The 14,114-nt window shown below is 47.7% G+C and overlaps 1 protein-coding gene across 6 annotated transcripts in view; it reads right to left on the bottom strand.

Moving 5' to 3' along the window:
• Positions 1-103: 103 nt before the first annotated feature.
• Positions 104-14,114, bottom strand: part of MTMR4 (myotubularin related protein 4) — a 58,626-nt gene continuing 44,615 nt past the window's right edge. For all 6 annotated transcript variants that reach the window (XM_069791560.1, XM_069791563.1, XM_069791561.1 and 3 more), the window contains 11 exons: positions 8,577-8,773; positions 8,174-8,302; positions 7,748-7,859; positions 7,128-7,323; positions 6,458-6,643; positions 5,525-5,695; positions 5,251-5,405; positions 3,644-4,889; positions 3,151-3,261; positions 2,771-2,859; positions 104-2,368 (listed from right to left, as the gene is read on the bottom strand). In XM_069791560.1, coding sequence (XP_069647661.1) covers positions 2,191-2,368; positions 2,771-2,859; positions 3,151-3,261; positions 3,644-4,889; positions 5,251-5,405; positions 5,525-5,695; positions 6,458-6,643; positions 7,128-7,323; positions 7,748-7,859; positions 8,174-8,302; positions 8,577-8,773 — 2,770 coding nt within the window. In that variant the 3' untranslated portion in view covers positions 104-2,190. The remainder of the gene's footprint in view (positions 2,369-2,770; positions 2,860-3,150; positions 3,262-3,643; positions 4,890-5,250; positions 5,406-5,524; positions 5,696-6,457; positions 6,644-7,127; positions 7,324-7,747; positions 7,860-8,173; positions 8,303-8,576; positions 8,774-14,114) is intronic.

Here is a 14,114-nt window from a genome sequence, read left to right as displayed (position 1 = left end):
ACCTTAATCAAGGGAAAAGTTAGCAGGTAACAGCAGCCTGGGAAACACTGTGCAAGAAGAAAGAATTCACCACAGACGAAAGAACGGCTCCCAACCCAGCAGCACTAATATAGAGATTTTATTTCAACTGTATTGAGTTGTACAGCACATTTTGTTTGTCACAATGCTATCAAACTGATTTTAGAGTTTTTAGCCAGCACATTGTGACGCTGAAACTCACAAGAGCTAAAAGCAGTTTGGACTAATGGCCTGAACAGAAGGGCCAGGAGTACCTAGTTTCTGGCTTCCTTATTGCTTGCAGTCATTCCAACATGTGCAAAACAGGAGCAAATCCAGTTTCTTCTGCCAGCCCAATGGTCACCCTTCCATGTCTGGCAATGACTGCAAGGTACAAGGCAGGGGAGAATCCGAAGCAAGGTGCCTTCTCTTCCCAAAGCCATATTGGTTGTTCCCAGTATGGAAAAGAAGCAGAGTCCAAGTAAGTACAGGGTCTTCAGATGATGCTAGCTTTGCTCGCACTATTGGGATTTACGAAACCAGAGGCTGACATATCAAAGTGCAGGAAAGGGTCATTATTCCATTCCCTCCGACGGAGATGACAAACCATTAGCAAAAAGAATTGGGAGATCACAACAGTGTACAGTACTTTGCTTTGTTAGTAGATCAAATGTCCTCACAGGTCCTCCCCCCACATATGAAGTCTCAGCTCATGAGGTGCAGAATATATCGGACATTTTCATTTAGCTGGAAAGAAAACCTGCATTTCTGCAAAGAAATGCCCCACTTTCAAACTTTTCTTCCTCATTAATATCCGCTGATTTCTTAGAAAGAAGGCAGGATGGATACTTCCCAAGGGATCTAGGGATTAAAAGCCCACCTTCTTTCTAAACCTTCCTTCCTTTCTAAACCCAGTTCCTTTCCCTTAGAATGGGTTGGGATTCCTGCTCTCTAGTTTAAAGAGGAAGTAGAGAGACAATTACAAGTCGGCAACTCTGAACTTTGACCACTGTACAGGAGACAAAAAAGAAGTCAAATTCAAGAGGCATTTTAGGTATCACTGGGGCAAGTCAGAGAGATTGTTTCCACCACTGAACAGATGCCACATGTCATGTTTATCTCTGTAGCTTGGCTGTACATCCTAAAGTGAAAAGCACAGACCGTAGTGTCTATGTCAGCCAGTGTCCTTCCCCACCCCCGTTTTGGTATCGATGCTTCATTCTCCCTTCTTCGGGTTACATTAAGTGCACAGAAATATATAGCAGCATTTGGACTGAAACCCTCACATACACCAGACAGCACATTCCAGGAGGTAAAACAACACATTATGGCCTATACCCTCAAGGTATCAAGTTTTCAGGATAAAGAGCAGTAGAAAGTGGAGAGCTGAGGGCAGAAAAGGGGAGGAGGAGCAACACAGGAACACGAGTTCTGTTTCCATGCCAGGAGAGGATCAGGGTGCCATTCCTGTGTTAGCACCAGGCTGTGACACAATCGCAGACAAAGCAGACGGGCAGAGCAGAAGTGAAAAAGCCAGTCTCCCATCTCCCCGCAGTGTTGGGGGGCAGGGGCAAAGTCAAATGCATTCACCAATCCTAGCGGAGCATGAAAACGGGCAAAATCTGCTCGGCCCGTTTTCAGCCAGAATAAATTTCTCTTCAACGCTCAAGAGAAAAATCAATTAGTGATGGCTAGTGAGTCTTGTTCACCAAGCTGATCGCAAATCACACTCATGGAAAGAGAATCTACAGAACCGCTCCAGGCTGAGACCCTTCCAAAGCACACAGTACCACCTGGAGTCTGCCCTCTTCCTTCTTGTACAGCAGCCTGCCTTTGTAGGGGAAGTTGGTTCTAAACATGCCTTTCTATTGCTTTGGGGGTACTTTGCACAGGCAATATCTGTGAAAACATTGCTTCCCAGCCCACAAAACAAAGAGGTTGCAATCCCCTCTTTAGCCCTAGGTTGTCAGACTACAATGTACGGGCCCACTGGTACCAGAGTGGGGACACACACCATACTCTCTAATCTGAGCTCCTCTGCTCCACACTGATAGTAAGACTGCTGAAGACAGTGCATTCAAGCTTGGCGTTCAAGTGTTGCACCAACGGCCTTCACGATTACAGTGGAGGCAGAGTCACCCTTCAAACCCATCAGAGAAAAGGCTGGGCTTAGACAGGTCTCTTGTCTGGCATTCAGCTGGAAGCTGTGGCGATGGGTTTCTTCAGATGTTGGCTCATGAGCTCCCTGGCACGAGACACTTGGATGTGGTCGTAACAGGAGTTACAAACGAGGACAGGGTCGTACAACTGCTGATCAGGGATGGGCAACTTCAGATGGCAGCAACCAGCACAAAACACGTTCCCACAGTTCCTGTCAAGGAGCAAGAAAAACAGTGAAAAGAGAGCTGGGAACACCACAGCAAGACTTCAGCAAGCACAAAGGGGTGAAGTACCAGCTGTACTTATGACTTGTCAACATGTTTCTTAAAGTATATACTCTGGTCTCGAGTGCAAGCTAAAAAGTGGCAAGCATGAAAAAGGGACTAACGGGCATTACTAGCCAGGAGAAGGATCAAAGGCCTTGGTAAAGGAGAAACAAGAACAATGTGGAATGGAAATCTGCAGGGAACTTATAAGGCCTGGCGAATAAAGGAAAGACCTAAAACTTTCTCCTGGGAGCTGGAGGGAACAAACATCACAGATAAGCATTTTGTGAGGTTTGCAAGAAACAGGCTAAGAAGAAGAGTGAAACTACAGCGATAATATTGTTTACCTGCAGTGATGCCTCCGTTTGGCCAGCCAGAATTCACAATCGCAGTTAAAACAATGTGAGGCCATGTGGTCCGGAACCCACCGCGTGACCTAGGGCAAACGCCAATCCTCATCAGCTTTCAGTTTGTAACGCCACAATGACTAGGTCTCTCTTAGGACCCCAGTGCAGGCTTTGGGCCACAACAGGCTAGCCCAGAGAGAGCCCATCCCACAGATCCCCTTCTATCGGACACAACAGCAGCAGAGGATGCAGAGGATGTGTTACAGGACGTGGGTGGCTGCTCTCTGCCTTGATTCCAGACCACTCTCTGCTGCAGTAACCACCAAAGCTAGCTGCCAGGAAAGAAACATTCTCTCCTGCTGCTGTAACAGGACACATACCTCAGTCTCCTTCTTATCAACAGGCTCCCAGCTCGCTTCTGACAAGCAGTCTTCACTATGATCAGAACAGAAATCCTCAGTGTCACTGCCGTCCGATTCCTTCAGACAAGTCTGCAAAGAGACAAAGTCACAAATCCCCTCAGCTGCCTCAGTTGCAGTCAAGGGCATTCCCTGCTCTGGCCACACTCAGTGTTTGTGGGGGGCACATGGGTGGCTCCACAGCTCTCCACCAAAGGAAGTAAAGCATTCATGACTGTGTAGGAGCCATTGCTTGGCCCTCAAGAAGCAGAGATACCTCCAGGTGGCACGAGGACACAGCATGTGGACAGGAGGGGAACAGGGCTGAGGAAACATAGGAACAATCTTAACCACCCACTCTGAAAGTAAGAGAGTGAGAACTGTGGGCTGGAGAGGGCAGTGTGAGGGGGGGTGCAGGGACCACCACTGCTGGAGCCATGCTGCCAGAGTTGGCGTGTTAGAGGCAGTTACTTACAAAGTCATCCTCGTAGTCCATCGGAGGCTCTGCTGGAGGGGCACAGAAGTGGCGGATGTCCAGGCGCAGCTGCAGCTCTCGCACCTGCCTGCGCAGCTGCTCCACCTCCTGCTTGTAGCTGGCCTCGATCTGCCGCAGCCTGTGCTGAATCACATCCGTGGGGAAGGGGAGCCCGTCATCGTCCAGGTAGAGAGGAGGCACAGGAGAAGGACATTTTGGTGGCATGTGCTTGGGACCAGGCGCTTGTTTCAGGTGGCAGGGTAGCCACGAATGGCTGGGCTTCCCTGTGGGGCCTGCAAAATGTGTGCCGATGTGGCCAGAGCAGACTGAGGGTTTCGCACCTTCTCTGGCAGACCACTGGCCACTGAGGCACAGGCCTGGTGTCCGCAGAGGTTTGCTGCTCAACTTCTTGCTACAGCAGCCATAGGAGAGGAGGTGTCTGGGTGCGGGCTCCCCACTGGGGAGCGATGTCACCATTCCTTGAAAACTGTCCCAGTTGGACCCCAGGAAGGAGAACTCACTGCTTTGGCTCTGTGAAATGGGCTTACGCCATTGCTCTAGTGGGACTCTCCCCAGCCGGCCAGGCTCCTCACAGGGCACACTCCTTCCAGCATCGCCTTTCCCATTGTCTTCATCCAGGCAGGGGATGCCCCGGGCAGGGCCTGGGGTGTCCCCACACGGAGCACTTGGTGCCAGGGACTCCTGGCTGGGAATGTCTTGGCAGGAGCTGTTTCTCTTGGGGCAGACTCCTCCATTGGACACCACGCCAATAGCCTTCAAAGGTTCCTGGGGACAGGTTTCTAACTGCTTTCCAGAACTGGTGGAAACCCTGTCAACATTTTCCTGTCCAGAAGGATTTGGAGCTGGACACATGCCATCCAGTTCCTCCGTGCATGTTCTGTTTCCCTTTTCTGCCTCCAGAGAGACGCCGCTTGCTGGCACAGAAGCCCAGCTGCTCAGTTGCTTGCTATGCCCCTCGTGCTCAGCACAGCTGCTACAAGTGCTGTTGGCTTGCAGGGGAGCGTTTTCCTCTTGCTCCTCTGCCTGCCGTGTCTCTCCTGCAGCCACCGCACTGCCTTCGCCCAAGTGCGGCTCGGCTCCCTCAGAGGTGGTGTGCCGGGCTTCCAAACCCACCCGGACTTCCTGACAGTGGTTATTCAGGTTGGGATCACTAGAAGTGCGGGTCAGCGGGCTGCTGGAGTCACAGGCTGAGAGCAGGTCATCCATAGATCTTGTCTTTGGTAATCTAGAACCCAAAAGCAAAGCAAATCTCCTAACAAAACTCCCGAAACTTCCCTCGTTTCAGTCAAAACTGGGGTGAGGGAAGGGAAATGTTCCTAATTACAGATCATGGGGTGGGTGGGGAGGGGCGGTGCAGCAGCATGAGCTGTAATGCACAACACTACAGCCTGGCCTCCACCATCTGCCTTTTTAGGTGCAGCAGGGAGCTGTGCATGTTCTTCTTCAAGTGGCTGAGACAATGCTACAGAGCTCTTGCTCTCCACAGGAAAGACAAGAGCAGTAAAACAGAGGAACTACAATGAGCAAAGAGGAAAAGAAGGCCTGTGGGTAGGTGGCAACCTGGGCCTGGAGCGCTAGGCTCTTACCTATCCAAACATCTGCCGCTGAACTCCTGGCTCTGAGATCCAGGGGGCAGGTAGATGTTCATATCATCCTGTCCCAGAGGATGTGGCGAGGAAGCTGGGAGATACACTGCTGTCCAGACATGCAGCGCTCGCACGTGGCACACTGGATGCAGCACCTGCAACAACCACTTACAATCAGAGATGAATGCAAAAGGAAACCGCTCCAGTCTCTCCTGACAGTCCCTGGTGCCTGCCAGGCAGAGAGCCTGGAGAGCTGGGCAGGAGCTCTACTGACCTGCTCAGACCCTGGCATATAGAGAAGATTGTGGAAGTTCTTATTGCCAGCCCGCAGGAGGGACCACACGGAGCAGGTACGCTTGTAGATGTTGTGCATCTCTCGCTCACAGGGGCTGTTCCCAAGAAAGGTCCCATAGAGGCAGGAATACGTGTGCTGCACAAGCTTCACCTGCAGCATTAGAAGGGGAACAGCTGTCAGGGCCATTGGGAAATGGTGTCTCCTGTCTATGGGGGAAACCTCTTCCACTCCTCTGGGATGGCTCACGTACTCCCTACCCAGCCGTCGACCCTGCTGCTGTCCTCTCTGCCACACAGGGCAGGACAGAGAGGGGATAGCAACAGGAATCACCTAGATTAAACTGAAAGCAACAGTCAACTGATACCATACCCATCCCTCTATAACCCAAACCTATATTATTTGATAAGGCAGAGATTAATAGCTATCATTTCCCTAATTTTTTTTTTTAAATGTTTCAGACTCCTGTTGCTCTGATATGCAAATCAGGCTTTTAATCAAAACAGTGCTGCTGATGGTGTCTGAATTCACTGGGCTAGAAAGGGACCTGGAGAACAAGTGATTCAAAGAAATCAGAGAATATAAACCCTTCGCTGTGCAATCTGCTAGGCACTCCGAGCCTGCAGCACCCACTGGGAGGAGGAGGAAATTGCAAGCAGCTAACAGAAGCCAGCAGAAGCATCACACCTACAGAACCAGGTCAAGATACCACAACTGAAGGGCTGGACCCACACAGTCAAGGTATGGCAGGAATGCCAGCAGAGAGCTCAAGCACTGCTCAGACACTTTCCCATTTTTAAAGAATTCAATTTTTGTTTTCTTTCAACTACAACACTGTAAAATATAATGGCACTCCCTCTGCCTCTGCTCACATCTGGTAAGGGATAGGGAGGTGTTTGTGTGCACATTTCTTACCAAAAAAGCTTCATTAAATTCAAAGAGGCAAGGAAATTGCTTCAGAAGCTGATGAACAGCATCCAGCCACTGGAGAAAAACTGGGCACTGCTCATTCTGATCTTCCACCTTCTCCTGGTGACCACAGCGATCACCAAACTTGTGACCAAAATCCAACCAATCTGATTCAACCAGCACCTGGAAACCCTGTGAATAAAAGAAAAGACTAACTGCAGACACTTTGCTGTAGACATGTAGTAGGACAAGGCAAGCCCCATCTGCCAGCAGTGCCAGGCAAACTGGGGACTTCTGAAGGGCTGGAAAGGAGACTACATTGGTGCTTGGTTTGGGAGCGAAGCTACCTGAACATCGGACATTTCCAAACACAAACTAACAGCTGTTATTTCTATACAATAAACAGCTTAGAGAATATGCACAATTAAGAGTAAGGAAGCAGCTGAACCTTGAACACAGGTTATTTACCACAGTACTTCAAGTTGGGCAGAGGAGTGAGGTACAGTTCACCGAAAAAGGGAAGGAAGAGAACATGGAAAAACCCAACACCCACAACAGTAGCTCTGAAACACCACTAAGCTTATTGACAAATGCGATCCTGCTCCTTTCTCCGGAGACTCCGAGACAAAAGCTGCCTTTTAACAGACATGAAAGAGCAGCATAGCACAACTCCTACCTCCATGGTCCTGTAGTAAGGGTCCAGAAGAATCTTTGCCAGTGCTACAATCTGCGGAGTCCTGTCCCAGCCGTCTGAGCAATGAACCAGCACTGGACGCCCTTCTCTGTCAACTGCATTGGAGACCAGCACTGCTGCCTTCAGCATGACAGAAAGGTGCTGCAGCCACTTGGTACTCTCCAGGGCTGAAAGCCAGCTAGAAGGTGTGCAAAAAGAAAGAAAATGGTTGCTTAGCTATCCAGTGTAAAAAAAAAAAAAAAAAAAATTTAAGCTAAGTCTTTTTGGAGTCCTCAGTGAAAATCAATCTTTTCTAAAACATGTTCAAGAGGAGCCAGCCAGCCTGGGACTAAGTGCAAAGAATCCAACCCCTAATTTCAATTCTTCCCAGATACGTTTTAGAAACCCTCAGAGGACACACACAACCAAGTGACACTGAGGCAGTGCTACAATCCCTTCTGGGTTACCAGGGATCAAAATAAGCAGCATTCAAGCACTGTGAGCACTCTTCTATCCCTCCATTTTCCGAGGTAGAACCCTGGGATAGGAAAAAAGAAAAGGGAGAGAAAAACCCCAAGGACACTGGCAGATGAGTTGAACTCGGCTAGAGAACAGTCACTTACTTGCTGGGGTCTGGCACCTGACTGCAGACAGCACGCAGATACTGGAAGCTGTTCCGGATGGAGTGGATGTTGGCCATGCCCATGAACACGACTTCACAGTTTGGGTAATACTCTGAACACAACAGAGACAGAAACATTCAGCAAGAGCTGCTGCCACTGCAGCAACTGCCTCCATACGCTTCGTTTAGCCGTGCCCTCACAGCACTAGTTCTGGTCTCCAGCTAGGCAGTTTTTCTACAAAAGCCTTGTGGGCCAGCAGCGATATATCTGGAATAATGGACTTGTTTTTTGCAAGTGAGAAGGGGAACGCGTTCCCAGAGACTGAGTACGAAAATGCTGACCCGACCCCCAACTGTGCGCTAGGACCCACTCGACGACAGCAGATCCAAGAGGAAGATGTTTCGGGATGTGCTTAGCCCTCTGTACCTTCACATTCGCAGCCGCCTCCCTTCGCTCTGTTGGCCACAGCTGCAGTGTAGGACCTGGCATCCAGAATCAGCAGCTTCTGAGGAGTTCCTGCGTTCTCCACGCCTGAACACGCGGTCAGGGATGAGTCTGCAGAGACAGCATGGACTGAATTCCCAGCACCTTCCTCCCTCCTATGGCAGGCCTCCAGTGCCACCCAACACTGGCCGTGAATGAGCCCAGAGACCTGTCCCACACACTGCACGCTGTCAAGGTGTGACAGGGCCCAGATTATCCCTCTGGATATCGGGTTTAAAACTTGCATTGTTACAGCCCTGTTAGCAGCAACAGCAACACTGGGGTGTAGGAAGCACTAAATAATTCACACACTTAGGAGAGAGTGGAAGGCAGTAAGCTGTCTCACCGAAGTCAGCATCGCAGGCCTCACTGCCGTCGCTGCTCCCGTTGTGCGGCAAGCCACCAGATACCTTCACTCCAGGGTTCAAGGCACAGGCTTTGGCAATAGATGTCACAAGATACTCATCGTCAGCATTTCGCCAGCCCCACCAGCTGATTTCAGGCTGGCTGCAGCGTGCAATCACCGCTCCATTGCGCACATGTCTGCAGAGGAAGGGAGAGCCTAATGAAGCCCCCTGGAACGGTGAGGAACAACCCCAGCAAACTTCACCTACAGTCAGCACCTGTGCAACCATCCTCACTGCTTTATCTACTGCATTTAATCTTGCATTCAAGCGGTGAAACGGGGCAGGGCATTTCAAATAACCATTATTCATAACAACAGCAGTGACATGGAGGCTGTCACTCGCATCACAGTGGTGACGAACAGAAGATGGCTGTGAGTAGCACAGAAGCAGCTAATGGAGCTGGAACAGCTGGCAAAACAAGACTGCAGAGGAGCAGGTCACTGCAGTGCTTGCTGGAGCGGCTGTCGGGAACAGCCAGTGCCAGTGGATGGTGGCAACTCTGGGGTCAGCTGCAGCTCGTGGGACGTCACCTCCAGGATTGACGGCTGTGCCCTGGGACTCGACTACCACTGAAATGAATGGGGATTTTCTGCAGCAAGGGGAAAGCTGCCGGTTGTTCTAGCCATTACTCTGCCAAGCCATTTTTCTATTTTTATTTACAGTAATACATACATATATATTATTATCTATATCTAATACATAAAATGTATATTATTGTATATAGATAGGTAAGTATTTATATATTAAACCAGAGAGGAGAACTTTAAATAATTATGGTTGTACTTTGGGAAAGTAATAATTATTTATTTTAATGCTCTTCTGCTCTCCCATTCTCTTTCTTTTTTTCCTCCCTTAAAGTACGTACTGATTGTTAAACCATTTCATTTATCACTTGTAAGTTAGAAAGATTAGCTCACTCAGCATCAGACTGGTTAGTTTCTGGGTGGAGGCCTGAGCTGGTGTTTATTAACAATCCCTAAAATGTGAACCCTACCCTGGCTGTTGCTTACTGACACCTGGCAGAAGGCCTGAAGTAGGAAGAAGTGTTCATTTTCCACATGAACACACCAGTCAAGTCATTCACAAATGGCCTGGAAAAGGGAATGGACCATTAGGTGACAAAGTTGCTGGTGATACAGAATTATCCGGGAGAGTCTATGGCTGTCTGGAAAAAGTTGCAAAGGATCTCATGATACTGGGTGATAAAAATAGAGTCTGAAATTTAGTATTAATAAATGAAAAGTATTTACAGATGATCAAAACATAACCTCAGCTATGACATGGAGCAGTTCGGTACAAACCAGCGGCCAAATCTCAAAGACTTTGAAGTCACTGTGGGGCTATCAAAAAGCTTCAGCTCAATGCTCAAGAGAAGCAAAAAGGTTAAGGATGTGTTAGCAGTTATTTGGAAAAGAACAAGACAGAAAATATTATGGCATCACATCTTACGCATCTTCAAAACGACACAAATTTCTCACTAATCCATCTCAAAAAGGATAATGTAGTACCCAAACCTCCAGAGTAGGTGGCAAGGATAATCTGAGGTATAGAAGAGCTTTGCTATAGGGACAACTTAAATAGGAAACAACTCCCCACCATGAGAGAAAGACAAGAATGGATGAGAGGCATAAAAGGTCATGAAAGATATAAAAAAGGGAGTTTGGAAGATTAGTCTTATTTTTCCCTGACAGAAACACAAACAAGCACTGGAATGGTCACGTCATACATTTAAGAAAAACAAAAAGTATTTTTTGGACAACAAACAAAACAGACAGCAGACTCACTGCCACAGTGCAATGTGGAAGTATAAACTGGTTCCAAAATACATTAAAGTCATGGAAAGTAGATCCACCAAGTGACCACAAAACACAATCACATTCTCCTGAATATCTGTTGTAGGAAATCTGTCACTGGCTGCTCCAAAGATGCACCAGGAAAGAATACCTGCATACCTGTCCCATTTGTCACACTTCCCCGAGATGCTATTCCTGGTGCCCGGCCCTTCTTGGGAGACAGGATAATAAACTGGACAGCCCCACACCTCAGTTCTTCACAACAGTGCTTGCCCCTCCCTATCCCACCACCCCTCATGCAGCACCTCTCTGAAGATGAGCTGGAATAAGAACAAAGATGTAGATAAAGCACCTAACAAACCACATCCAAGTATTATTTTTTTGTTTGTAAATCAACAGCTCTGAAAAAGTTGCATCAGTGGCAAAGTAGGGGACATAACACTCTATATCCTAAAGTGCACTAGCACAAGCCTCAACCCATCACCCAAAGGCTGTGTAGTTGCCAGTGAGGGCTATTAGAAGCACTCTTGAAGGTATCTCTTTTTCTCATCCCACTCTGCTATGAGGGGCTCTGCTGTTCCACAGAGGATGACAGTGCCTGTTCCTGTTATTTGCTGTAAGGCAGCACACCAAGAATGAGTTGAGGCTTTGAATGCCTTCTAACAGCGGTGCACAGTATCTTGCCAGCAGCTACTGCAGTTTGCAGGAATGATTTTGCTTCCCAAAGACAAGGTCCCCTTATTCTCCTGAGGCAACTTATCAATAAACACAGAAAATGTATTATCGTTAATGACACCTCATAGACAGTACTGACAAAGACCTTAAACTGAAGACTTCCACATGTTCAGCTAAGTCAAAATACCGTGAGGTGCTTTTTCTTTCAGTGCCCTCCTCTGCTGCTGTTTTGTTTTGCAAGGTGACTTACAGAGCAGTCACTCTCAGGAGATCTATTCCTGTCTTCAGGATCACTCAAGGATGGTTAATGCAGACAGCAGCAAAGGCTTTGTTTATACTAGTAAATGAAACAGAGCCAAGGTGTGGACTTAAGCGCCGGCCTGTGATCCTCCAAGCTTGTTTGCTAGCACACCCACAGTTTTTGGCCTGTGCCAACCAGCACTTTCCCAGACAGCGCCTGAGCACGTTTTTGGGAAATGCAGATGCTGTGCCAGGGACTGCTCCCAACAGGCTGTTTGGATGCGATGGCACTGTTTTGGGGTGCAGAGGGTAGAAAAAGAGTTTAGCTGTGTAGACTACTTGAAGTCAGCAGTAGCCTGCTTAATGCAATACTACAAACATTACCAAAGAGTTACCATAAACTCAGAAAACTTCTTGGTGGCACAAACTTCTCAGTACTGCAACAAATGCTGCACAGGGGATGGCCTTGAGGTAGCCAGTTTCAAGACACATTATGACATGCCAATAAACACAAGGAAATATGACCAGCATCAATGAGCATGAAGTCATCAGCAAGCAGAAAGTGTAGCAGGTGCCAGTGGATGAACAAAAGCACAACTGAGCTTGCAATGAGCTTCCCAGGTCAGGGCAGCAGCCATAGCTTGACTCCGCATTCCCTTGCTAATCTCCCCAGCTCAAGCATATGAAGCATTTCTGGGCTTTTCTTCCTGGGGATTTTTCTGGAGGTTTTCCTCAAAGAAAAAAGCTCCTTTTTTGAAACTGGAATGGTAGATGGTGCCATAGTGTTTTAGCTTACGTGGACAAAATTATTTCTTACGGATCCTCACTTTAGTCTTAATGACTTGGGACCCTTTCAGAATCCAAAGCTGGAGTATGAGGTGCCTTTGTAATTTATCAGTTGAGCTTTTACTCCCAGATTCATTCAGGGCCAAGGTTAGAGCACATCTGCTGTTAGTACATGCCATTTAACCCACAACAATCATCCAGAAAGCATCAACTAATATCTCCCAAGTCCCCTCTCTGTTATTTTCTGGCCATAAGAGGGCTCATCCACAATGCAAAGTCAAGTAGCTTAGCTGAAAACACAAGAAAGAGCTGAGAGAGGGTTTACAGAGCTGTCACCTAAAGGTTCTCAACTGAGATGCACGTATACAAGTGGTTTCATTTCCTGAGTCTCTGGGTTAAGCTCCTGGCTCACTCTGGCATGATCTGAAAGCCTGAGACCCAGCGCTCAGCCATGGGGCTGGAGCAATATCCACTGTTTGCCCACCACTTCCCTGACAGCCACTGCAGCACAAACATGGGCAAAGGTGATGCTGAGCATCTGCGAGGAGCTCTCTTGCTAACTTAGTCCCAAGGTCTTCTGAAGGTGGCTGTGTAGACAGAGTAATAACGAGGAGCGGCTCACATACAATGCCTGTCTACCTCTGTAGTCAGCTAAATAATTAATTGCATCCTTTGTGTTGTTTTAAAAGTGAATTGTGCCTGGAGGCTCCTGCATCTCTACCGTGCATCTCCACTGAGGACTCAGAGATGGAGACCTGAATTTCTGCTTTGCTTAAAAGCTAAATTATACTTTTATTAAAGAAAACTGATAATGTGGTACCTTTGGTGTCATGTTTTACAGACCTGACTGTGACCCAATGAATTCAGCCTTGTTCTCCAAAAGCTCTGAAGTCTACCAAACAGTCCTGTGGTTACAGAGTCCCTGGGATGCATGTACCTGAGCCCACTTGTCCACTCTCTCCTGAGCTATGAGTGAGGAGGAGGAGCTGAGCATGAGGCTTTTCATTTCTTCCCCCTCCATACAGCACAAGGCAGTCCAGAAGCAGCCATGGCCCTCATGGACCCTCCTGGCCAAAAGACTTCAATCTCAGGGGCAAGGGCTAAAGAATGCATGAAAACGAGAGATACAAGATGGGACAAATGCTTGCCCATATGTAACATCACTTGTCAGCATCTTCTAATCTGATCCCAGGCTGCAAAGGGTTGCAGCTCAGCTTTTAAATTACTGGGTACCATTACAGTGATATTATAAAGCAAGGAACAAAATAATTGTTAGAGTAGCAAAAAGACACAGCTTTGCCCTCGGGTGGGGAGGCACACTGGGACTGTCTCCAGCACCCAGCCATTTTTAGCAAAAGTAATCACAAATACAATTAACTTCTTAGCTGACTTGGCTACAGAGAGGGAAAGGCTCCATACGATAAGTAGAGTTCATTATTACTCTGCTGTAGAATTTAGTTCTTCTACAAGAAGTAATACACTGTGTTTTGCCAGCATCTAACAGCAAACCATGTAACTTGAAGGTGTAGAGTTAAGGTATGTGTAAATTCACTGGTTTTATTTCCTGGCTTTTGTACTTCCCAGGGTTGTCCTTTGCTGTGCAGCTCTGATATTTTCAAAGCTTTTTATATTTGGATTTAGTAACTGCTAACACAGAGTCTAAGGCTAGAAACTGTAACATACATTTTACAACATGCACGCTGGCTGGGTGCACCTATTCAACCAGCATCCCATTTGTTTCAAACATGTCAAGTCTCCCAGAAGACACATTTAATGAGAAACCACCCCCCTACCCTGAAAAGCCCTGCTTTATTTACTGCCTAACCTCCTGCATCCCCCTGTATAGAATATTTACCACTTATTGAATCAACAGAGTTCAGCCACATGCAAACACTTCATTCTGTTACCTAAATGCTGTCAAACTCAGAAATCAGTCAAAACAGAAGTGATTTTCACTTGGGTATTAAAAGGTATGTCCAGGCC

This window comes from Haliaeetus albicilla, chromosome 9 (assembly GCF_947461875.1).
Source record: "Haliaeetus albicilla chromosome 9, bHalAlb1.1, whole genome shotgun sequence".
Taxonomy (NCBI): Eukaryota; Metazoa; Chordata; class Aves; order Accipitriformes; family Accipitridae; genus Haliaeetus; species Haliaeetus albicilla.
The sequence above is the reverse complement of the archived record's forward strand: the minus strand, read 5'-3'. Positions and strand labels throughout refer to the sequence as shown.